The sequence below is a fragment of the Larimichthys crocea genome, chromosome XXII, assembly GCF_000972845.2.
Source record: "Larimichthys crocea isolate SSNF chromosome XXII, L_crocea_2.0, whole genome shotgun sequence".
Lineage (NCBI taxonomy): Eukaryota > Metazoa > Chordata > Actinopteri > Sciaenidae > Larimichthys > Larimichthys crocea.
In genome coordinates, this window is record NC_040032.1 from 15,453,958 (window position 1) to 15,479,360 (window position 25,403).

The following is a 25,403-nucleotide window of genomic DNA, read 5'->3' on the forward strand; positions in this document are numbered from 1 at the left end:
CTACCTTCGACTCCTAAACTGATGATTGTTGAATACAATTTTCAACACTATGTACAATGAACGAGTATTGTATATTGCACATAGGTTGTCCTTTCGGGCTTACACAATAGTTGGTTTACTTAAGCTAATCAGCGAAAAAAGAAGACAGACAGGTAATGGAAACGAACAAAAGATAAGAAAACAAACGTGCAGGCAGGTGATTGATCAGGTGACTCCGGACGAACGGCACATAGATCTTGACACATCTCATGATCAATAGAATTAGCAGCTGATGACCTAAACAATGGGTCGTTTGGATTTGTCATAGCAGGAAAAAACACAGGTGATAACGTTAACAATGTCTCTGTTCTATTCACATAATAGTGTGTCAATACATTTTCTAAAGTCAGCTCATCCCCAGTTAAAAAAAACACCCTCGGCTGGCAGAGGTGGGAACCTCTATGGGCAAATATTGGGCAGTAATGTGAGGGTAAATCAAGTTAAACTATGCCAGATGTAGATAGTTTGTTTCTTTGAACCCTTTTGATGAGGTGTCAGGCAGTAACAGGCAGGGGCCCTTCTTGTTCGTTGATACAAACCTGCATGCTGGCTCCCTCTGGAGTCCCCTCTGGAAATTGGTTGCTTATCAGGGCGGTAACACTCATCACCTGGCTCTGAATTCTTCTTTCCTTATCCACCAGTTACCGGTATGTTTGGCTCCACTGTCTGCACAACACAGCTTTGGTCTGATTTTGTTATGAAGTTGAAGTAGGAGAAGTAAAGAAAGCACATGTGCATGTATATTTCCTCTCATTTGGTAACGGTTGAGAGATGTTTCAGAGGCCTACAGTGCATGTTGTGTAAAATCGGGATTAGATCAAGTAAACGGCTGGAACCATTAGAGGTATATGTAAATATGTATCTATATACTAGCACCCAGGCCTTGTGTTAAAATAAAGTGTATGCAAGCTTTTTAAAGCAAAGAAACCTCAGTTTCAAAGTGCAATACCGATGTTGTAAATATGGACAGTTGTACATCTGTATTTGTTATGATTTTATAACTTTTTTATCAAAAACTAGTGAGTGACAACTGACAACAGCCAGACATCTGGCAAACAAGACATAGGAGCCAGCTCATAGTGCAACAGTAAGAGGCCCAGCTCACAGTCTGTCAGGATTTCAGGAATCTTTCGACTACGACTAACGCTAATTCCCAGATTTACTCTGGTCCGCCGGCTTCTTGCCCAGTTACTCTCTCCTTTTCACATCTTAGCTTCTTACATCAACATCCCCTTTGGTCTTTTTTTCCCTCTGACATTATCTCAATAGAGGCTGCTTAGCCTGGTTACATTGCCAGCTAGCCCAGCTCCGGTTCTGGCACGACACTGGTACTCTGAGCTCCCAGTACAGACAGCCTGGCTAATAAACTGAGCCTAAAATAGTTAATAGTTCCCCATGTGTTATATTACAGAGATTTTTTTTACCATATTCAGAGTTTGCAACTGTTACACCATAATTGCAAATCACACTTCTGCACACTGGTGTCATTATTTTATCGCTCCTCTCCCTCAAACAGCTGTCACTGGGCCCATAGAGTTAGTTGAAGGAAGATTAGCCTCAGGTATCTGACTGTATTGTTACACTTTATTACACTTCTAAAAAACACACCCATATTGCAACACTGCTGGGATTTGTGCCAGCATAGTATTAACGTATGATATGGTTGAATTGTTCTCATTGGTGTCTCATTTGTGTGTTTAAATGAGCAAACAGATTATGTGCAGCTTGACTCTTTGTTCTGCTGAGGACATTCAGCTGCACAAGTGATCTGCTGGGAGCAGGACTCCGTTATTTCGCTTCCTTGTTTTAGCCCTGCTGAGAACGCTGCGGTAATGCTGCATTCAAGTACAGTCGGGGAAAGTTGGGTGTCCACGAACTGCTAAAGTGAGAAATGTGAAAACGACACTTTTAATTAAAGACGCATTTAATGTATAATTGTTCAGCTGTTTTTAATTTATATTGTGGACAATATGTTTCAGTTATTTCTGCTCTCACACTTCTCACATGAAGATGACATAAGTGGAAAATAGTTGACTGGAGCAGATTGTGCAATCAAAGGGAAGTGTCACTGCTACAAAGATACACTAACTAGATCTCGAGAGAAATTCAAATTCAGTACCTTCAGTACTTGTTTTTTTTTTTTTTTTTTTTTTTTTTTTTTTTCCCGGTTTTTTTTTTTTTTTTTTGTGTTCTGTCTGTTCCTTGTGTTTTGCCCTGTCTACTTTAATTCTGTTGTGTATATTACACTCTGCTGCTGTAATAAGTAAATTTCCCTGTTGTGGAAATGAATAAAGTACAATCTAATCTAATCTAATTTAATGAATCAGGGTCACAGCATTTAGGAGAGAAACTAATGATAATACAAAAAGCAAATAAAAGCAAAAGCAACCAAACAGTAGTGTCTAAATTAAACAGAATGCCTCCTGAACCATTTGTTAACACTCTTGACTAGATAACAAGTAATACATATGCAAATAAGTCTCATGAGTGAACGTAAACAACTTGAGTAATGGGATTTCCGAGCTTAGAGTGGGCACCTGAACGCAGCATGAGCCTGCCCCTCTGAGCAGCAGTCAGTTGCGTGTTTACTTGCTTTGTCAGCGGTGTCCCCGCAGCAGATATCTCATGCACCTCACCTGCCGCTGATCAAAAACCTTGGACTTTTATCTCAGACAGAGACTTTATTGCACATTTATCAGCTGCTTCCATTTTTTGGCCAGCCTCTTGCGGACCTTGATCGAGGAGGTGTGGTGGTGGGGGGGCCACATCGGGTTCACAAGGTTTTTCTTTTCTTTTCTTTTTTCTTTTTTTTTTTTTTATACAGCTCACAAGGAAAGATGACGTTAAAGTCCAATAAAAACGAACCTGCTGTCATACTGGAGTCTGTCAGCAGCGTCCGGACAGCCCTCTCCGATCTCTACCTGGAGCAGCTCCTCCAAAACAAACCAAAGTCTGACAAGGTAGGATGTCTTTTTTAAATTTTATTTATTTATTTATTTCTGCACCCCCCCTTCCTCCTCTTATTTTGGTGTTTGCTTCCGGGAAGCAGAGCTGGGGCACATGACATGTTGTTTGTTCCTCGACAAGATCTCTAAAAATAGACCTGGTTGTGTTTTTTCATTTAAATCCTTTTAAACTAGAATCTCTCATAGATTTAACGTCACGGATCAGCAGATCTGTGGTAAGAACCGCTGCATTGCTCAGCATTGCTCAGCCTCAGATGTGACCCAGTAGACATTGCATTGACAATTTCACTTCTGCATTTCCCCTAAAACTACACATGGGATCATTTGACCAATGGAGGGGGAAACATGGATACAGCCTGCGTCAGACTTTATGTAATTTTAGATCATGAGACAATGAGCCTGCAAACCAGTCATATAATCCATACAGATGATTGATTAAAGGGCCATCAATGAGCCTATTATCTGGGGGCAATGTTGGCAAAGATAGATGGGAAATAAAGTCCAATATTTAGCCGTGCTGTGTCATGTTGCCTACAGCTATTTCTGCTGAGGAATTGGTGTCAACAGTCAGCTGAATCCGGGGCAGCTTGTTTACTACATCACACTGTACCAGGCTGTTGTTTTAGGCATAAACTTCACGTCAAGGCCTGGATTATGTTGCGAAAACTCACTGACTTTGCCTTTAAAATCCTGGCAGCAAGCTCATATGATGTAAAAAAAAAACAGTTAAATCCCAGACAACCTCTGGGTCTTAGTTTGGCAGGCAGTAATACCGAAGGGGACTCTTTAGTGCTAAACTTCTTCTGTGAAATTGCAAAAGTCAGCACTGGAGCTACTGGAGGGAAATGGTGAAGGGAGGAAACTCCTCTCCTGACATCAGCAGTTTGCAGTTCAGCAACCTTTGAGTTTCAATCTTTCCGACGAGTGCTTCTGCTCGATTTGCAAAATCAGTGTCTTAAAGTGAGGTCACACGGCCCATTATCTCCCAGCGCGCAGGCTGTTGCGTGCAATCAGACAAATGTCACATACGGATACACACTCATACGCAGCAGTTTGACCGTGATGTCTGGATGATTTACTGATTTTTAAAGTAAGTAAAGTGAGTACTGCTGTGGACATGCTCCAGGCTACACTGTCATGCTCCAAATACTTTCAACTTACTGTGCACCGGCACTTCATAAACAGTCAGTCGTGCATTACAAGTCAAACACAACTACTGTTATTTGAGACACTTTTCCCGTTGCCACCACCTCAAACTTGACATTCAAGTCCAAATGTGAAGACCCAGACAAGTTTGGGCAATGTCAGATGAGACCCAGCATGAGATTAAAGACTGAACGTCCTACTACAGTACTGGTTTACAACATCCCTTCCAGCTATCTCTGTAAATCTGTCTAAACTCTTCCAGTCTGTATCCAAAGAGGGTTCAGTTGTGAGTCATACGAAGGTCAAATATTGATCTCTGACTGTGCTTCTTCAAGAGATCACCCTTAATCCTCCAGGGGGAATGATTAATAATTAATACAACTTGATTGAAAGGCGGCCATAGTGACTTATAATGTAATCAGTCATGTTAGGCAGAACAATAGGTATAGATTATCTTAAGCGATGCACCTATCGCATGTATTGTTTGTTCTACTTAATCCACTCCTAAACAGAACCGGGCTGTCTTAAAATGAGACGAGCATAAATGCCTTCCACCCTCTTTGTTTATCCTGTTGCTTCTCCACACCCATAGCTGGCATTCAAGTTTATGAAAGGGCTTCCTGACTCCAGTTATAGTTCCACGTGTTGACTGTTAACAGTGAGCAGAACGCGCCGTGAAAACAGATCAACGCCTTTCGAGATCCCTGACAGGTGCGAGCGCCTACGAGACGAGTTTAATTCAAATTCAATCACACCTTTTTTAAACATTTAAAAACACACTTCCTCTGTTTCCTCAGATAGCTGTATTCGTAGCAGATTATGGAAGCGATACTGATTGACCTTTTCCTTCCTGCTCCGTCCTGAGACAAAATAAAGTCTGTCCTGTCCCGTACATTAAGGAGAACTGAATGTGAATATGAGTTAAACAGTCAGCCTATGATGGCTCCTCTAAACTAGGGGGGGAAAAGCACTAAACATCATTATACGATAGCCTGATACTTTAATGCGCTTTTATCATTTGCAGTCGTCATAAGATCACAAACATGGAGTTTCAAAAAGAAAAATAATTTCCTGTTGTCCTTGGAGCAGCTCCCGAAGGAAAGGAACTGAAACAACTTTTAGGAGATCCAAATCTGTGCGTAATGTCTCAGGATGAACGCTGTGATGATTTCATCTGCAGCCAAACAAACTCTCGCAGACAAACATCTTCTTGTTTATGATGGGCACAACAACAAACATGTTTCAGCATTAAGCCTTCATCATCATCATCATCAGCAGCAGCAGCAGCAGCAGCGTCATTTTATCTGCAGCAAAATTGCTGTACTGTTCCTCAAAGGGTTGTAATCCGTACCAGGGGACAGCATCCAGACACTCCCTCGTGGTACTCCTGGTACGGTACAGTCCTGATGTATAACAGCACAAAACTGGTAAACAACTATTATATTGCACAGAAAAACAACACTGTTTACTTTAATGACTCAGGCTTTCAGTTATCTCCTGACTCGCAATCTCTAAGTGTTGGTAAACTGTATGTTCATTCACGCGGACATACACAGAAATACACATGCAGTATATGTTCCTACACACCAAACTGCTTTTCTGCACGGCATTTTAGGGCTGAGGTTATAGGCACGGAGGAGGAGGTGGGTGATAATGATATTTATTGGTTTATTGTGCTGATGCTGGAAGATAGATAGTACTTTTTTTTTTTTTTTGCTGAAGCAGCGCTGATGTGTCATTTTTTTATGCAGAAACGTTGTGCTGACTCAGGTAGTCATGCGTCTGATGTCAGTTTAGTCACTCTTTTTTTTCCCATGTAGCTTTTAAAATACATGCCGATGATCCACACTAGAGACCATCTTTGTTGGCAAACTCTTAAAACTCATTCACTTTGCTTTGTAACATTGTCTAAGATCCTCCCTTACATTTAATGCTGTTCTTTTGATGATCTCCTGAGACTGCTGGTATCCATGACCACACGAAACCTGGCGGACCAGATCACTGGACGTGGTTAATGAGGTGTTTATAACACTGGGTTAATTTTCAACCTTTGAACATATGTCGAAACTGCAAATGAAACATAGCGCAAAGCTCTCGCCGCAGTTATTGGAAATACCCGTGTGGTATGAGCCCTCCGGACGAACTATAAATCTGTAGAATACTGAGTTCATTTATGCACATGAACAACGTTCATTTTGTGTGGGATAAAACAATGAATGTGATCTGTTTTTGTTTCCAACAGGCTGTTATGCAAACCTATGAAAATAAGGGGGCTGATTTTTACACCAACGGTAGCGTGGGACACATGAACGGTGCAGAACTGACCAAGATGAAAGAAGTAGCATTTGAAAAGAACCCTTCGGAGCCAATGGTATGCTATCTGCCTCTACACACACACTTATTTATATTTCCACGTGTGTTGCTGATTCCTCCTCGTTGACTCTAGTCTTTCTGTCCGTAGGGGGTCACTCTGAAGCTGAACGACAAACAAAGGTGCACCGTGGCCAGAATATTGCACGGGGGCATGATCCACAGACAAGGTAATTAATCACACATTGATTTGATTTGAGAGTTGACCTGGTGTGTGTCAGGTCAATAGTTTGTCCCGGTCACAGAAAATATGCCTGAGCAGTAGGTGCCGTGTGTGCCTGTAGGATAAGAACATCAATAACAAACACATACACAAGCTGTACAATAATTCAGATTTTCAAGTTTCAATGTTTCAAACATATTTTATTTTTTTATTTACGACTTGATATAGCCAAGGGACCAAGGTTTGTAGTTTGAGTAGAATGGATCAGTCGTGGTTGAGCTGGCTGTGGACAGCAAAAGAGGAGGAACGCTATAGTCAAAATACAATCGGCTATCGTCTAACGATGGTTAACCTTTTTATTAGCCTTTTTTTTTTAAGTTATTTGAAGTAGCAAATGTGTCTTTCCTGTCATACTCACCGATCAAATTGCTAAACAGACTGCAGAGGAAGTATTGGCCCAGGTATCCATTATCCGGATATCCGCTGTCTAAACCAGAAGCCCAGAAACATTGGCATGTTGCCCTCAAGAGGCTAAATTATCATCAGGCGATAGCTAAGAGGTTCTGAGATGGTGTCTGATGTGATTTGAGGATTTAAACTATCCACTGAACATCAGTAATTGTCAGTAATAATCTTTAAGAAATCTGTTTCATTGCCCATTTTGATACACGGTTCTCACTTTTCTTGTCTTTAGCTGAGCTCTCAAGAGAAGAAATATTACCTCAATAGCCCATTAGGGGCGTAATAACTGGAATTCAGAAACTGATATCGATCATATCAGATCATATTTGGAGTTAATAAACCCTCTTCTGGTTTCTTTTCCTCTCCAGGGTCCTTACATGAAGGGGATGAGATAGCAGAAATCAATGGGGCAAGTGTGACGAACCAAACTGTAGATCAGCTACAAAAGATCCTGGTAAGTCGATATTCCCCAAGTTAGACATTGGCACTGAAAGTTAATTATTCCATTTGTGCAACAAATAATGAACGAAACTGTGTCATCTTCACGTACAGAAAGAATCCAATGGAGTAGTCACAATGAAGATCATTCCCAACCCGCAGAGTCGATCCCAAGCCTGTGAGGTAATAACACGAGGGGCAGGACTCAGCACTTAGCTTTGGTCTTGTGGTGCCTGTAACTTCTGTTGTGAGTGTTTTTTTGTCTTCCATGTTTGTTCTCTCCAAACCCAATAATTAGCTTCTTCATTCACATCCAATGATAACTTCTAGAGGTATGATCTCCAGAAAAAAACAGAGGTTTGATTGTGTTTCTTTCAGTTTCTCTATAACTTACTTCTTTAAAAAGATTTTGTTCTTTATTAGGGGAATCTTCTGTTAGTCAATGGTGACCCAGGTGACTATAAAATGAGTTCAAATATAAATTAGTTTCTGCTAGTTTGACTTGAAACACTTTGGTAGTGTGTTTCATTCTGCCATCTACTGGCCACAACACATCGCATGTTCTCCGGACAGCCATTCATGTGCCTCATGTAGCATAAAATGGCTGCTGGTTTGATGATCACAAAGAAAAAAATACCTTGTATTCACTGCTTAAGTTTTCTTTTGCTGTGGTCGGTGATGGCAGTCTACTTGTAGCTTGTAGTCTATTAATATGTAGGCTTAGTTAACATGCTTTTCATACTTTAATGCTCAGAGAACATCATTTTTGGTGACCCAGACCACTCCAGTATACATAGTGCCACTGGAGTAAGTTGGGGAAACCACAGATGTTCATGAACTCTACTAACAATAGTGATAATTTACCCTGAGGAGAATTTACAAGTGTTCCTGCTGTGATCTTTGACGGTGTAGTTTAGGTTTGTACACAAACTGATCTTTCTTAAAAGTCCCAGGAAGAGTTAGTAATCGAATGTGAATCGCATGTTAGATATCTTTTCTGTTGCAGAATCTTCTTTAGGTCAAAGTTTCGCTTCAGGAAGTGAATCGATGGTTGAACAGATGAGATCTCACACCCAGACCTGGGCGACAATTCTTAATTTTTGTAATATGAGCAGTCCAAGATCACATCATGAACTTTTAAATTCTGTTTAAGGGTGAATTTCCCAGTTAACATTTGCAAAATCCAAACATATGTGTTGGAAAGTCCCTGCTATAAATATTTATTGTTAAACAGAGATAAACTGGAGAGAATGCTCAGAGAAACTGTAGATGTTTGTCTCAACTTGTTTCAAAGTCAAAAGGTAAGCTGAAAAATACTAGTTAAAATGTCCAGTGTGTTGGATTTAGAGGGCTCTATAACTCTATAACTATGTTTTCATTAGTGTATAATCATCTGACAGTAAGAATCATTATGTTTTTATTACTTTAGAATTAACCCTTTATATCTACAGACACTGTACATTGTCTTCTGTGGAGTCTGTACAGAAGCCCAGAACAGAAACTTACCAATGGCTCTAGATAGGACCGTTCACGTTTTTAGCTAATTTTGAGGCTACTGTTGCGTCAATTTGGCCACTTGATGCCACTAAATCCGACACACTGGTCCTTTAAACTTTAGCAACAATAGGTGATAAAAGGATGTATGATGAGGTGAGGTCAACAGGTAATCAGTAACGTCCCATTACAAACACAAAATACACACTGCAAACGTTCATGAGCTCTTTCACCATATGAATACACCATATGTTCACCACATGTTCTCTTAATCTACAGATGTACATGAGGGCCCAGTTTGACTATGACCCCACCAAGGATGACCTCATCCCATGCAAAGAGGCAGGTCTGAAGTTTCAAAACGGTGACATCATTCAGATCATCAACAAGCAGGATCCGAACTGGTGGCAAGGCCGGGTGGAGAGCAATGCAGCTGACTTCGCCGGACTGATACCTTCCCCAGAGCTCCAGGAATGGTAAAGAACAGTCAGACTTCAACGTGATATGCCAAAGACTGGCATGATGTGCCACATCCGTGTAGGGCACAAAACTAAATGTTCCCAGCTTGAACTAAAGCTCTTTTCCCACTGCAGGAGGGTGGCGGGTAAAAGCAAGGCCAGAGAGGGCAGTCAGTCCTGCAGCCCGTTTGGAAAGAAAAAGAAGTGCAAAGACAAGTACCTGGCCAAACACAGCTCCAGTGAGTGTATCATTGGACTCATGTTTCCTGGATGTTCTCTCAGTTGTACTGTTGGTCTAAAACAAAATCCCCTCTCTTGCAGTTTTTGACCAGCTGGATGTCATTTCTTATGAGGAGGTTGTTCAGCTCCCTGCTTTTAAAAGGAAAACACTGGTGCTCATTGGTAAGTGTCCTGGCTCGGTTACATTATTTATTAGCAGTATTAAATACCTTAAGGTATAATTAGACATTTCTAATCATTCATACTGATCCACATCACATTTTAGGTGCCCCTGGCGTTGGAAGGAGCCATATCAAAAATGCACTATTGACTAAATACCCCGACAAGTTTTCTTATCCTGCACCACGTAAGTAGACCCAAAGACTTTGTGTTTGCAAACTAAGTTTGCCAAGTTGTCCTCTGGCTAAGTCCTTTCTCCACAGACACCACCAGACCCCAGCGTAAGGATGAGGAGAACGGACAGGAGTACTACTTCATTTCCAATGAAGCCATGGCCAAGTGCATCTCCGGAAATGAGCTACTGGAATACGGCAGCTTCCAGGGAAACATGTTCGGCACCAAAATCGAGACCATCCAGAAGATCCACGAGCAAGGCAAAATCACTTTGCTGGATATAGAACCACAGGTTAGGATTCACATAATATGAAATTTGATTATTATCCAGCTTTCCGAGAAGTTGAAAGTATTTACAATGATAACATTGAGCATTCAAAGGCAGGAAAATACACCTCCACTGATGAATGTGTTCTGTCTTTGGTGAAGTAAAAGGTGTATTCATTCACCTTGAGCTTCACCCTCAAAATGTATCCCTCTAGAATTAAAGATGCACCCCTTGATGATAAATGTTTTCCCTGTACAAGCTATTTCCAGAAAGTTAATCAGTCTAACTGATTTCGACTTTTCTGCAGACCTTGAAAGTCTTGCGGACTGCTGACTTTGCACCTCTGGTGGTGTTCATCGCTCCCACCAACACGGCTCCCCAGGTGCTAAATCTAAATCTCAATAGTACAGTACTTTGAAACACCGAACTCAAACATCCAAACAGCTGCTAACCTTCTCTGTCTTGCCTCCTAGACGGAAAACCTGCAGATGATCCAGAAAGAGTCGGATGCCATTTTGACCACATATAGACACTTCTTTGATGTGGTCCTTGTCAACAACGACGTGGATGAAAGCGTGAAAGGTGTGGAGGAGGCCATGGAGCGTGCCACCTCCACCCCACAGTGGGTGCCTGTATCATGGGTGTACTGACAGATGTCTAGCACCAGTATAATACCGTTTGTTTGTTGAAAAGCAGTGCAATATCACTCCTTAAACCAGTTAGTGATGTCCCAGGTGTGTATGGGTTTACCTTTTTGGTTAATGTTAATTGTCACTGAGATTTTTTGCACAAACGCATCCAAAAAATAAGCAATATGTTGAAAGGGTTTATCTTAGAAAGTTGAGAACCTCGCTAGGGATGTTTTGTTTGGTTGTTTCGATACTTGTGCTTCAGGTTTTTGAGGAATTACGAGATAGTTTTGGTGCCGCACAATTTCGAGATTGTTGGAATGCGAGCAAATGCAAAGTAGGACCACAACTGTGAATGAAATCCTCACTTTTAAATGGCAGGATTTTTATCATGTAAAACATCCTTTCTGGATTCATTGTTCTTTTTTTTCTGTTCTTTTGAAAGTGTGCCATGATATTGAGATTGAGTGTCACTCCATACAACCATGATGTCTTTCTGTCAGTCATCAACAACTTCAAGTGTCGTCTTATCAAAATTGTATACCTCATCGGGTACTGTAAAGGCACTTTTAAACGAAAAATAAATTTCCCAGCTCTGTTGAAACCATTTCTGTGACTTTGTTTCATGTTGAAACTTGCTCTCCAGAGCCCTTAGGGAAACTGTCAGTTTTATGTCAGCAGGAAATCTCCTGTAACTGCACAAAAATTCCTTCTACAAGCTCCACATGGGACATGAAAACACACGGCAATGTTAATAAAATCCACAAGAATAAACTGAAATATAAAGGTTTAAATGTATATTCCTTATAAACTGCTTATATTTCCAGTTCGTCAAGGTTTTTTTTTTTTTTTATGTTTGCTGTTCATCATGTATGATCAGAATACGTCAGATTTTTAGAAATCATGGCTCAAAGCTTTGATCAATAATAGATCAAGACTTGTGTGTCTGAGCTGTACGATTTAAGCAGCAGTACCTGTATTCCTCACAAATTACAATTCTCCCCTCATCCACAGTGTGGGAGGAATAGTGACAGCTTATACATGACAATGAATTTGTTCACAGCCTCTATCCAGATCGGCTTTGCACAGTTTCCTGGTCACATTGTCAGAAATGTCTTCTTAATCAGATCAAATTGCTGTATATCATGTTAAAAATATACAGTTTTGTGTTCTGTTAATCTGACATAATACAGAATAATTAGAAATCAGCCAATAAGTAGCTAATTCAACATGACACATTGAATAATGGAAGTGAAAACTATATATTTTATGTATTTTTTTAGCATTTCTTTTTTTTCTTGAATATTTCCTTGCCCTGAATCTCGGAAAAGAGGTATATGCTCAATGATACTTTTAGAGAATCAATAAAAAAGTGAGTTAAAGGATACCAGGAATAATAACCATAATAATATAAGAGCATGTATACTTTGCATAAAGGTGTATTGTCTTGCACAAACAGCATCATGTGTATGTAGATACAAAATATCACAAAATGTCACAAAACTGATACATCCTTTCCTCACGTCTTCTAAAGGCATGCAAACACCTTGCAGGGTTATTGTTCTGCAGATAGCAACTGAGGACATGACAGACTCAGTGATGATGACTGACTCTAGCGTAAGTTGAAAACACCTAAAGCTTGTGTAACAATGGCAGCTTTACATTAGTCAACATAATGAGGTCACGACCATGAGACGGGCAGTTCCCTCAACATGTTGTTTTTTAGGGATGTCAGCAATGAAGCACAGCTGTCCTATGGCACCACCATGTGGGCGCTAAAGGGTATACACCAAGTCAACATTGCCCTACATCCTTTATGGAGCCACACCATACACAAAAGGCTTGTGCAGACAGTGTTCACAAGACATGTTTGTCAGTTCTGTAGCAAAATCATCCTCCCCATACAACGTGTAGTAAATAATATCAGCTGCAGTGAAGATATACTGTGGTTATGGATGTAAATACAAAGAATAAAACTAAACAAGAAGGAAAACATCTAGAATGTATTTGCTTTAGCAAGATTTAGAGCAGACATACAAGCTCACAGCCTGTGTACTTTACTTGACTTGCACCAGTGGCACTAATGCTGCAGAGAAAGCCAATTGATGTGTCGTGTGAGGTCAAGTTGGGTTTAATAGGTTCAACATGTAACTGTAAGTTTGAGTGATTGGATTTATACTTCTGGGGATTCTTCAAGTGTTAGTTACCAGCATAACATTAAACACTTGGTACATAATAAAGTATCTCTCCCAAAATCAGCACATTTTGTATGAGACACTGAAGTCATGCATTCAAAAACCTGTTGAAACAAGAGGACATTTTATTTTGACTTATTTATTCCTGTTACACACATGTAAAGGTCCAGTGTGTCCATTTATAGAATATGGTGGAAATGAAATATAATATGCATTAATATGTTTTCATTAGTGTTTCAATACCTGAAAATAAGAATTGTTGTGTTTTTCGTCAGCTTAGAATGAGTCCTATATCTACAAAGTCCACCACATTGAACTGCCATGTTTCTACTGTAGCCCAGAACAAACAAACCAAATGTTTCACAGTCAGTGTCATTCCTCCTTCATGCTAGGAAGGACAGGGTGAAGCAACAGGGTTGCAATCTGCAACTACTCTGCAATTAAATCCTACACATTAGTCCTTTAAATGGTGCGATTAAGCCCTGCTGATGAGATCCTGCACTAAATAACGGTTGTTCCTCCTCTTATTGGAATTATAGTATGGTTATTCAACAAAATCCATCTTTCATGCACGTCTTTCTGACATTGTCTATGAAGATGACACATTTAAATAAAATGGAAACTGAATTCATACTAACAAACTAAAAAGAAAACATTAATTAGTTGTTTGTATATATTTCCTGATTGCCTGAACTAAAAAGATGCTATGTGCTGCTTTTATTTGTCATCATACACTTATTATAATTTTAAAAAACAAAAAGTTAATAAGTGTCAGGGAGCAGGTAAGGGCCCCGAGACCCAAGCTTGAGGGTATATGCCATAAAACAAACCCTGTCCTCACATTATATCAGATTCACACAGCTTACAGCCAGCCTGATTAATAATGAACCCATGTCCCTCAAACAAAAGGCTGTTAAACTGCTTTCAGGTGGGTTTACTCTCCTCCACATCCCTGTCCATATTTACTATGAATGACAACCAGGCACCTACTGGAGACAGAAGCTCGCCACACCCCCTTTCTAGGAACGCCATTTTGTTGACACACAGACTTCACAATCAAAATAAGCTCTTATAAAAAAGCAGCTTTAAGATCTAACATGACCGTGACATGTCGTGCATGTGAATGAGACACGCGTATAATCTCAATATCAGCGCGGTCAGGTGGGAAAAACAAACAAATAATAACGGATGTGTGTGTGACAGTCTCCGGCCACCCATTTCCAACATGAAACTCGCCGCGATTGACGTCACCGAGCCATCTTTGTCCACCTAATCCAAGGCGGCTGTTTATTACACCTTCATTACAGCTCGGACTCCTCACAGTGCCAGGCGCTTGTAATAGCCTGCCAAAGGTGCCGCATCATCCGAAAGGGGGGACAGAAAAAAAACAAAAAAAGAAAGAGAGAGAGGAAGGTTTTAATAGCGAGGGGACATATATATATATCTCTCACAAGACAGAATTCCTCCCAGGCTATATAGGCAGGGAAACGCCACAATAACCAACCAAAGGGTGCCAGAGGGTAGAGAGGAGCGAAGGCAATCCACATCCATCTGCCAGACACTTATCACGCGGTAACATTTCCAGTCCGGATTTCAGCACAGCTGTCTAGCCGATACAACCAGGAAAATGTAAGTACACTATCATTTTTTATTTTTTTACAGCTTTATTGTGATTATTTATTCAAATCCTTGTGCATTAATGAACTCGAGTCACTGACGTCGGCAGGCTGGATGCTCTCTTGTGTATCTTTCCTATCTGCCTGTTTTTATCACCTGGCTTGTCGTGTTATATTTCACAGCCGTGTTCTCTGATAATCATGAAATGTGAATGTATAACAAGGCTAACGCGTCGGCCTAACCTTGGGAGCAGACGGTGGCGTCGGGTTTATCTGTTATTAAAACGCAACAATTAGGCTGATTTTCTTTTACACGGTGGAGCTTCTTGTTTGTGGCGTGTTTAATTTGATTTTTTAAAATAATTTTTATTTATCTAGTCGTCTCGTGCTTTTTACACCGGAGAGAGCACGCACGCATTTTCTTTCCAGTTTAGACTGGTTTGATTTGAAAAGGACACCGTCTGTACGATTACCCCACAGGCTAATTAAAAGCACATTAAGAAAAAGAAAATATATAAAATGAAGTGTTTATATTTATATTTATATATAATGTATATATATCCATCATTTTTGTGTTAATTTCTAGAAAACAAGCAAGGACACAATGTTGGGCATTCACAGCTTCGACATCATTCGACGAATACTCCACAGCCCGTCTTATACACGATGATATTATTAGCTCTGAAGTAGGCTTAGGCCTAGTTTACGTGATATTTGCAACCTACAGCGGGGGGTGGGGATAGCCTAGCCTCCTACTGTATGTCGTCGATTGTCGTGCGAGGGCGGACAGCTACATGTCTCCCCATATTTCAAGCTGTTTGCGTCCTCACGGGCAAACTAACCCTGTGAAATGTCTTTGTCCCGCTGCCTTATTTGTCCTTTTTGTTCTGTTTTCCATTATGAGAGACGGGCTCAGCAGGTAAAAACACGACATGTCATGGCACATGTCTATCGGCACACTTCCTTCCCCCCACTATGCTGTTGTGAGCTGTAACTTACATTTATCTCCATTTGTTTGGTTATAATGTGGCTTTGAAATGAAAGCCATCCCCGCCCTCCGTGTGAGGTAGGCTTTCGGTGTATTTACAGGCCCCTGCTTTCGTCGTGCTCACAGGACACATCATGGTTAGGCCTGCTGTGTGTGTGTTTCTGTGCACATCATCAAACACATATAAAAAGGGAATAAAGAAGTGGGGGTTGGTTGTAGTCGAGGTTCGGATCAGACAAGCTCCAGGTCTGGAGCTGCTGTGGCGCTGTCCGGTGCTGAAATGTCGCTCTCCAGTGCTCAAAGTCAGACAGCATGCGTTTTCATGACAGCGACCAAACAAACAGAAAGCCATTAGTTATTTATCTATTGTAGCTTGGGTCAAATATAAAATGATGACGATGGTTTTATGTCTGTCAGGGATCTCTGAAATCCTCTGTGTCTTTTCAAACCACTGGGCGAGACTATTTTTATAAGAGGGTTGAATATATTTAGCTTTCACACTGAATCTTACATTAGCAGTGGACCGTAGAGAGAGGGATGTGAAATCTTACCCACCAAACATGATCAGAGGACTTTTTTTTTTTTGCTCTTGAAATGAGCTGAAACTCTGAATCTCAACGTACAAATTCATCAGCAGGGAGATTTGTCCGAGATTACTGGGCTAACTGGTTCACCGGTACCTGTTGACTGCATCAATCAAATCAAAAAAATCTATCAGTAAGCAGGATATTACAATCTGTAGAGCGTGCAGACACCACAATTCAGTTTCTAATTTTAAATTTAAAGCGATGTGAATGTGGCACTGACTAGAAACTGTTGCCCCCCAACCTGGGTGTGGAGCTTTGCTCCATCGAACACAGTGGGTGGTGTTCACAGGACGTGGAAGCGAGTGAGAAAATCTTGTCACTTGCTTCAGAGACCTGATTGGTCGGGACGCCGGTTCAAGAGGTGATGATGATAGCGTGAACCTCGGCGCAGATGACACCTTTGGGGCGATACTCGTTGCTGACAAGTGAAAATAAGCAGACAGTATATATATATATGTAGATGTTTAATATAAAAGTCTTTATCAGATTCTTGCAGTCATGCAGTTGCTGGTTTGTAGACATGCTGTGATTGCAGAATGATAATTACGTTTTATCCCTCTATGTACATGTTATCTTCATACCTATGTTTGTTTAAGGCACCATTATAAAGGTTGTGTTAGGGCAGGGACCACCAGCACCGTCAGGCCAGTCTATTCAAAGGATTTGTTGTTGTCAGAGGATTAGTAATGTGTGAGCGTGTAAAGGTGACCTTTATACAGAGTTTTGTCTCCCACTAGCAGTGTAGCTCAGTTATGACTAAGATATCAAAAGATACTACAGCCTCAGCTTCATCACAGAGAACACATTTTTATTTAAGCCTTTTTTCATTCGCATTATGTTCCGCATTTCATTTTAAGACTTTGGACACATTTGTATTGAAGTTAAACTCATATTTGTAGGTTGAGATAATCATCTTCATAAAAAAAACTTGTTGTTCATTTTATTACCATGTTTAATCGATCATACTGTTTTTTTGTGCTTGCTTTGTCCCAGACAAACAGTCCCAGTCCCATGATTATGAAACTTTACTGTATATACCAATGTATTTCAGAATAAAAGAATCCTGTCTGAAGTAAAAGGTACAGCCCGTCAGAGAATTAGGAGAGTAATGTATATTTGGTGAATCTGACAAATTATTTAGGCAGGTTGTGGCTCAGTTACATGATGCTGCGCTCAGTTTTTGATGAGTCTTGCATCAGTAAGGTTTGACCTAAATGCAGCCGGTCTGTAGTTTTCTGCTGTGTACCCTGAAACTGTCACTCAAGCTTTCGTCATTCAACCTGTGTGATTTCTGTCGATCTACATCACGTCTTTGTAAAATATTAAAGCTGTGTAAATATCTTTGAGATTTCTGCAGCGTTTGTTTGTGGAGGTTAACATCAAGACATTTTTCATTGGGCTTTCACTCCTCAGTGCTCGATGACATTCTCACTTAAACTGCCTGTCCCTCACCGAGGTCACTGTTGGAGCATAGTGCATCTGAATGAATCTACAGTATGTAGGTCACAATACAACATGACCTGGCAGATCTGCTTGACTTTCGCAAAGCTGACAGTAGTTTTGTGTCAGGGGGTAATTATCTGGACTCTCCAGCGCTGAACATGAAACAGTAGATCTTCCAAATCCTACAAATTAGATCTGATTCTAACTTGAATCTCAACACCTACGTATAAATCTGACACCATTCCAGCACCAGCAGTGTCTTCATCACATTTCCATTATTTTATAATCCACAGCAAAACTGTTCACACACACATCTAAGTGAAGTAAAAACAATAAATGGCCCAACAAAGATGTATTTGTGTGCTCAGCTGTTGTTACTACTGAGACAGGCAGGATCAGACTCATAATATACATATACACATCTTAATCTCTTACTTCTTGAATTATTTGTTTTGTTTCTTTTGCAAATGGAGAAATTAAAAGTTAAATTAAAAGTTCTGTTGTGTATTTCGTACGTGTAGTGAAGTTTGGTTTTGTTACTGTGTTTTCAAGGATTTTTCTTGGTTTGTACTCATTACATAACTGCTGAATGTTTGTTTTTTGTTTTTTTATCATCAGGTCTGCCCCAGCTGGAGCCCCTGCAGCAGAGGGAGGGAATCAACCTCCCAACCTCACCAGCAACCGTCGTCTGCAGCAGACACAGGCGCAGGTGGATGAGGTGAGTGCTCACCTCAGTGCAAACCCAAAGTCACGTTATCAGGCTCCGATTTACAGTTCATATCACTAACACTCACCAGGATTTGATGTGAAATAGAGAACTTTCAATCAACAGTTCAGCCCAATCCTGTCGGACCCTCATTCACTCATTCTGTCCTGATAGCTGATTACACTGCATTGCTTTTGCGTGTCTTTCCCCCCAGGTGGTGGATATCATGCGTGTAAACGTGGATAAGGTTCTGGAGCGTGATCAGAAGCTGTCAGAACTGGACGATAGGGCTGACGCCCTGCAGGCTGGAGCCTCTCAGTTTGAGACCAGTGCTGCAAAACTGAAGAATAAATACTGGTGGAAGAATGCCAAGGTGAGTACGTGCAGACGTGTTCACTCGAATAGCAAATGTGTGTGTGTAAAGTCTGGCCCGTTTACAAGGAAATGAATAAAAACAAAAAGAGAACACCTCAAGCAATGTGTGGCCTATCACAACTGTGGATTTCTGCTATAGGCTTTGTATCAACATCATCACTGGATTACATAATGCTTTGGCATTTTAGGAATCATGCGAGCCAAAAACAAATCAGAGTCTGCTGGAGTTTGAGGTCAATTTAACAGGGGATTATGAATGAATCATGAATAATAATACAGACAAGGGCAGGTGCATTTTTGTCTGGGCTACATGACCTTTGTTTTTGTTTTATTTTACTAATAATAAAAACTGCTTTTCTAACGACTTTTTCTGAAAATCCACTGACCACAGATGATGATTATCCTGGGTGTGATATGCGTGATTGTCCTCATCGTCATTATTGGTAAGAATCCTTTAAACTTTTTATTGTACACACAGATCATCTTCCTCATACTGTACAATATAAGGCTGAAGTTGCTCAACAAAGTTGTTAGTTTGACAGATTTTTATGTGGAAACATTCCGAATTAAACTTTGTCCCCGTTCCTTTTCTTTTCTTTCTTTCTACAGTGTACTTCAGCACCTAAGAAGAGTTGCTCCTACCCCAGTCTAATCCCAATTTCCTTGCTACAGAAAAAAACCCTCAAATTGATGACAAAATTAATCATGAGAAAATAATTATTATATTCTATAATAAAATATAAATATATATATATATATATCTCCCCAATTAGCCTCAATATAACACCCCTAAACCCTACAAGGCCCCACGGCTCCCCAACTTCCACCACCTCGCCTCTGGACCCCTGTCAATATTTGTCCTGTGAGTGTGTGGCCCTGTCTCCTTTCTGGGTACTCTTGGCTTTTCTAACCTGCCATACTGAGAACCAAACACTTGTGACGATGCAACAACAGAAAAGGAAACAACGATTGGCGATAATTGTTACATAACTGATATATATAGTTCTTTGTAGAGTTTTATTCTGATATATACTGTTTTGTAGGTGTGTGTGCGTGTGTGTGTGCATTTTGTATTTTTTAATTTTTGTATTAATTTTACGTATGCTTCAGCGTTAAATACTGCCTATTAATCAAAGTGTGTATCTTGCATGTTATCATCATCTGTCTGTCCCCTCCCCCTCCCCGCTTACTCTCTCTCTTTTTGGTGTATTTTTGCACAGTGGAGTCCGTCTCCATTTAACTAACGAAATACCAGGTGATTTCCGAGTCCATCTGTTCTACTCGTGTCCACTAAGACAGCCCAAAATAAGCCAGAGAGCTGAAACTTGTACGCAAACTATCATCAAGTTACAAAAAATTTGAGTTACTGCATACACAAAACTGCCCTTGAAAAATACTTTAGCTCTGTTTTTCTATAACTTGATGCCATCAAAAGCTCAAGTTTTAGCTCCTTCGCTGGCTTTCTGAGAGAGTTAACGCTCACTGATATTGATCAAACATACAAATAATGCATGAATTGTTAACCCTTGTTAAAGTAACCATCATTTCCAGCCCTTTCCATCTGAGTGTCATTTCTCTTGTTCCATCTCTCTTCTCTAATAACTTTTATCTGTAATGTCTTTAACATCCTAACCCTCTGCTGTCTCTTAGCATGCTTGAACGCCTCAATTTCTTCTGATAATTTCAAAACTGCCATAGTACAGTTGGACCAATGTCTGTAGATGTTTATTTTTTATTTGAATATTACGTAGTGTCTTATTTCGAAAACATTCCTTCATTGCAGTCTAGTGCAAATGGTCTTACCGTAGCACATGTAAGTGTAAGTATCTTTAAAAAAATAAAAATAAAAACACGCGCGATGAAACTTGTGTCGAAAAAAACGCCGGTCATACAAACCATAGGAGAAAATAGTTATAGTTAATAGCTGTAAGGGTAAGTTTTGGACAGACGGGTTAGACTTTCTGTCCAAATGATTTTCTTTTATAATAATGATGTTATCCTAACATTACACTTACAGTATACTGTGGAGATGTCATTTATGTCAAACTGTGGATATGGGCTTGCAAAACAATTCTAACGCCAGGTGATAAAATAGGGCCGTTGCATTAATTGATCCATTTCCATAAAGCAAAGGTTAATTCTCGCTGGCCCGTTACCTACATGGACACTGAAAAGCCTTAGTCTTCAGTCACTTCTATTAGTTACTGTAGAATATTTCCAGTCAAACACACCCTCACACTTTTAGTTTGTGTAGGGGGAGTGGCTGACTGCAGAAAAAAAAAAAGGAATCTGTTTTTAAAAAATGCACAAACAACCTTGTTTTTGATGGCGCTGTCTGGCTGGTCAATAGCCTGGCCAACGGAGATCCTCGTGCAGCAAAATCTCTCCACATGAAGAGCACATGAAAAAAAAAAGAATGACAATTCAGCCTTATTTTTGCAAAATCAAGGAACAGGGACAGAGGCTAATGAGGAAATATGTCGACATTCACAGTTGAGTTTTTAGTTCAGCAGCTTTGGGTGCGGGAGGCTCGTAAAAATTTACAGTCAAAGGTTTGTGACAAGAGAAAAGCAATTATTCAAACACTAGATGCGCTCGTTTGAAGAGTGTTTTGCTAGCGCAGTGGTTCTGTCTCAGTGTTTCTCCCTATAGTTAAGGCCTTTTTTTTTCTTTTTTAAATATAATAGATTCTATTTTTTATTATAGTATATTTTTGTGTGAAACAGACAGGTAAAGAGGAAGTGTGCAATCAGTACTATTTGCTGTCAACAGCAGCAAGCTCCTCTTTACCTCTGTCTGGTGTGTTTTTTGTAATTCAGCTCCGTGCGTTATACACTGCCAAGCAACAAGGGAAAGGCTTCTATTGCTATTTCTTTCATTGGTGCCCTCGCTGGTCTGGTCTTAAACAATTCTTTTACATTGTTTCCTGTGCATACTACCCTATTTTGGCTACTTTATGAGCAAGAGAGCAGGGCAATGTGATGCACTTCTAAAACTAAGGCCTTGTACACATAAACAGGAGATGACATGAACCCAAAATTCCTTAAAAACGGTGGAATTCTGCAGGATTTTCGGGAACTATACTACCTTCGGTGACAGAAGGAGAGTTGTACTCGTGGTCATAGTGAATCTGAGATCTGAAATCAGTTATTTAATCAGATCTGTCTCGTAAAATGGGAAAACTTTTAAGCGTGCAGGCCTGCATTAACTAAATATTTAACAGGAAGTAACTCGGCGCTTGCTGTACTGCCTTTAATACAATCCTAAAAATGAATACATTTGGTTTTACAGTTGTCTAGCGTCACTGTAAAGACACAGAGACCACGAAACCACCAACAAAATGTCAAAACAAATGTGTGTAAAGCCTTAGTAGCCTTAGTAGCCTATCTTTCCCACCAGCTGAGAAGACCAACCTGCCCCCCTTTGCTCAACTCACTGATTCTGAATCCTACTGTGTGCGTGTGGATGTGTGTGTGTGTGTGCAGGTGTATCTGTGTGTGTGTGTTACAGTAGCTCTGTCTTGGGAATATCCCCAGTTTATCCCGACAGATTAGGCCGCTTAAATCTCAGTGTGAGGGCACGTTGTTTCCTTGACCACTAAAGTACACAAGCAGAGAGGTTACAGATCTGCCGGACAGTTCTATTAGAAAGGACCCAAACCTTAACAGACCCACTCCTCCCCGCTTCCCCTATACGTTTTTTCCTCCAAACAGAGCAAAAGTAAACTGCAGAAGACTACCAAAGACCAGAATCCCATGCTTATGCTGCCAATTGCCATCAAAAACAAGTGAAGAGAAACAGGTTATCTAAACTATCCCAGTCTGTTTTAAACAAATACCCTATATATCCACGATTACAGGACCTTCTAACTATCACACACTATTTATTATGTGGTGTGTCAGTTTGGCTTGTGAGTGTGCCATTCTAACATATGCAAATTAAACCAAAACATAAGGACCGCATGCTTCAGAGTCTCAAATACAGTCCCCCTTCCCCCCGCCCCACACACACATACCACCATGTGTATCCAGGTCTGAAGAGCTTCTTTAATCTGTAACAAGTTTTTAGACACATGATCCTATAACTAATAATAGCACAACTCTTCTTTTTTTTCCGTGTCTCCATAGTGCTGCCAAGTTCTAAAAACGAAAAAGACTTACTGTATAAACTAACTATAGCTATTAGACATAAACTCAAGAAAAACATCATAAAAAATCTGCATTGTTTGGTGTTGTAATATGGGGGTGTTTTGGGGAGTAGGGGGTCCTATATCCTCAGGTTTAAAGGTATTAGCAATTTACCAAAATATATATATATGAGGACAAAAACTATACTATAAACTGTAAAAAAAATTGGGTTTTTGGCAATAGTAAATCACGATAGGGTTACAAATGTGGTCCTTTTAGCCATCCTGCTGGAGTTAACCACACAGTGGACTGAAGTGAAATAACACTACTGATTGGGGTAGGACTTCTGTGTTATCCATAAATCCTACTGTTGTGAGTGCTCGACCAATTTGATCACAATAGTGAAAATGATGTGAGTGCTCTCTTTTTTTCTGTTGCTTTATTGTCCGTATGAAAAGAAGTGTGCATATATTTTAACACCGTGGCACTTTTTCTTGTTGTGATTCGTTCATTTTTGGTGGGATGGGAACAGGATTCAGTGGAGAATATTGTCTTATGTCAACCTCGGGAATTGTTCAGGGATCTCAACTTAGCGCTGCCTTCAATGTCATTTGGGGGGGGTGCAAGATATGTACAATGTGTTTGGACCTTCTTCCATGTTTGAAATATAGTTTGTTAGATGGAAAGAAGCAGAAAGAAAGAGACCAACAGAAGTCCAACAAAGCGTCATGTAATATGTACAGAGTGGGGAATATTCCCCAACGTTCGCCCCCCAAATGACACGAATGCAGCGATAGGAGGGAACCTGAGTCTCTGAATGTTCACTGGATGGCTATAAACATACAATATTCTACTTCTTATATGTTAACATGTTTTTTTTTTTTAACCAAATATTGTGTTTTTTTTTCTTTTGCATCAATTTAGTAATAACTCCAGATGTCACTGAATTGTTTGTGTGTAAGCACTGATGGGTAATGGTAAAGGAAAAGGGAGGTTAATGGGATAAAAAACAAAAAAAAGTATTTTTACCTTCAGTTGTCCAGAATGCTTAGAATGATTCTACAGTTTACATCAGATTGACGTTTGTATCTACAAGATATATTTTTTGTTTAAATCTGTTTATTTTTGAGGAAAGATTTTGATTTCTCTTTGGGACTGGGTTTTTTCTGGGACGAAGGCCCATATTGCCCCTGGTTGTCTGGCCTTTACAGGAGGGACAGGACTGGAGGATCATGGGCAATGTGCTCAGTTTTTATTTAATCTGTTTCTTTTTTCTTTCTGCTTTTATTTATTGATAGATTTATTGTGCTGTCATTTGGTATGGGATTAGAAACTAAGCAAGGTTGACTCGACGTAAAGGAGAGGAGACTGAATGAAAAACTAAAGTACATAAAATAATTGTAGTGTAAATCTATCAATGTCTTATTATATTGATGAACATCATGAAATATATGTATATTGGAAAAACAGTACCTATGACAACTTGTACTTTTGTGTGTGCTTCACGTGCTTTGTGGGTGTGCAACAATGGGCAGATGCAATTTTGACTGCAATTCTGGGACCTTATCTGACCTGTATGAATAAGCATAAATTTATTATTATCAATACAAAGATAATGCGCTTTCTTTAATTTATCATAATGCCATGTGTTTGTAAAATACGTGGAGACCTCTACACCAACAACATTTAGGTCCACACACTCCATCTGCTGTTTAAACTACAATCCTCTCTCTCAAAGAGTATGAGCTGGAGGTCACAGCGACACTTAACATCACATTACATTCACACTATTTTCAATTTAATGGGGATGCATTCAGTATTTGAACATCACTCACAGAGAAACCTCTATTGTGGCCCATGCAGTAGGTTAAAAGGACTTCAGGGGCAGCTATTAAGAGGCCATTTAATGGGCCTTCGGTCATGCAAAATGATGGACGGTCATGAATAAGCCGGTTCAAAGAGCCGGCTCCGGTGCGTGAGCCGTTGAGTGATAGAAAAAGAAGCAACATTTGGACCCATTTAAAAAAAAAATTAAACTCAAAGGCAGAATGATGAATTTTGGAAAGTCAAGCTGTCGTATCGAGGAGGATCCACAAACAACCTTCACAAACACGTGAAAACTGTGCATCTGCATTTAATATGTTTTTTTTTAGGTGTTTCTATCTATTTGTGTAGCAGAGTGGTTCTACAAAAAAGTTAGTGCATTCATTGGGCGGTTTCAGAGAGCTCAGAGTGAAAACAATTGGCTACAGCAATTTATTGATATTAGAAAATGTAATTTTTACTTTTAAATACTTCAGTACAAAGGATGTATTGAATATATACATGATATATGTGTACACATACAAATCATAAGTCAA

At 39.9% G+C, this 25,403-nt stretch overlaps 2 protein-coding genes across 2 annotated transcripts; both read left to right on the forward strand.

Annotated features, from left to right (window-relative positions):
* The first annotated feature begins 2,597 nt into the window (after positions 1–2,597).
* mpp1 (MAGUK p55 scaffold protein 1) lies at positions 2,598–11,613 on the forward strand. Its single transcript, XM_010732158.3, has 12 exons — positions 2,598–2,999; positions 6,394–6,522; positions 6,613–6,691; positions 7,515–7,600; positions 7,699–7,767; positions 9,358–9,554; positions 9,672–9,775; positions 9,858–9,938; positions 10,042–10,122; positions 10,199–10,401; positions 10,685–10,759; positions 10,851–11,613. Exons 1-12 carry the CDS (start codon positions 2,877–2,879, stop codon positions 11,025–11,027), a joined length of 1,404 nt encoding a protein of 467 aa, XP_010730460.2. The 5' UTR covers positions 2,598–2,876; the 3' UTR covers positions 11,028–11,613.
* A 2,722-nt stretch (positions 11,614–14,335) lies between these two features.
* Positions 14,336–24,515, forward strand: LOC104920014 (vesicle-associated membrane protein 2). Its single transcript, XM_010732162.3, has 5 exons — positions 14,336–14,830; positions 18,454–18,553; positions 18,756–18,914; positions 19,308–19,359; positions 19,526–24,515. Coding segments are annotated over exons 1-5 (330 nt in total). The 5' UTR covers positions 14,336–14,828; the 3' UTR covers positions 19,543–24,515.
* The last annotated feature ends 888 nt before the right edge of the window (positions 24,516–25,403 follow it).

Excerpts from the sequence above, each read along its gene's own strand:
- mpp1 (XM_010732158.3), top strand. The coding sequence starts at position 2,877 with ATGACGTTAAAGTCCAATAAAAACGAACCTGCTGTCATACTGGAGTCT. Across the intron at positions 3,000-6,393 it reads ACAAACCAAAGTCTGACAAG|GCTGTTATGCAAACCTATGA; the intron begins GTAGGATGTCTT and ends TGTTTCCAACAG. Across the intron at positions 7,768-9,357 it reads GTCGATCCCAAGCCTGTGAG|ATGTACATGAGGGCCCAGTT; the intron begins GTAATAACACGA and ends CTTAATCTACAG.
- LOC104920014 (XM_010732162.3), top strand. Across the intron at positions 18,554-18,755 it reads CACAGGCGCAGGTGGATGAG|GTGGTGGATATCATGCGTGT; the intron begins GTGAGTGCTCAC and ends CTTTCCCCCCAG. Across the intron at positions 18,915-19,307 it reads ACTGGTGGAAGAATGCCAAG|ATGATGATTATCCTGGGTGT; the intron begins GTGAGTACGTGC and ends CACTGACCACAG.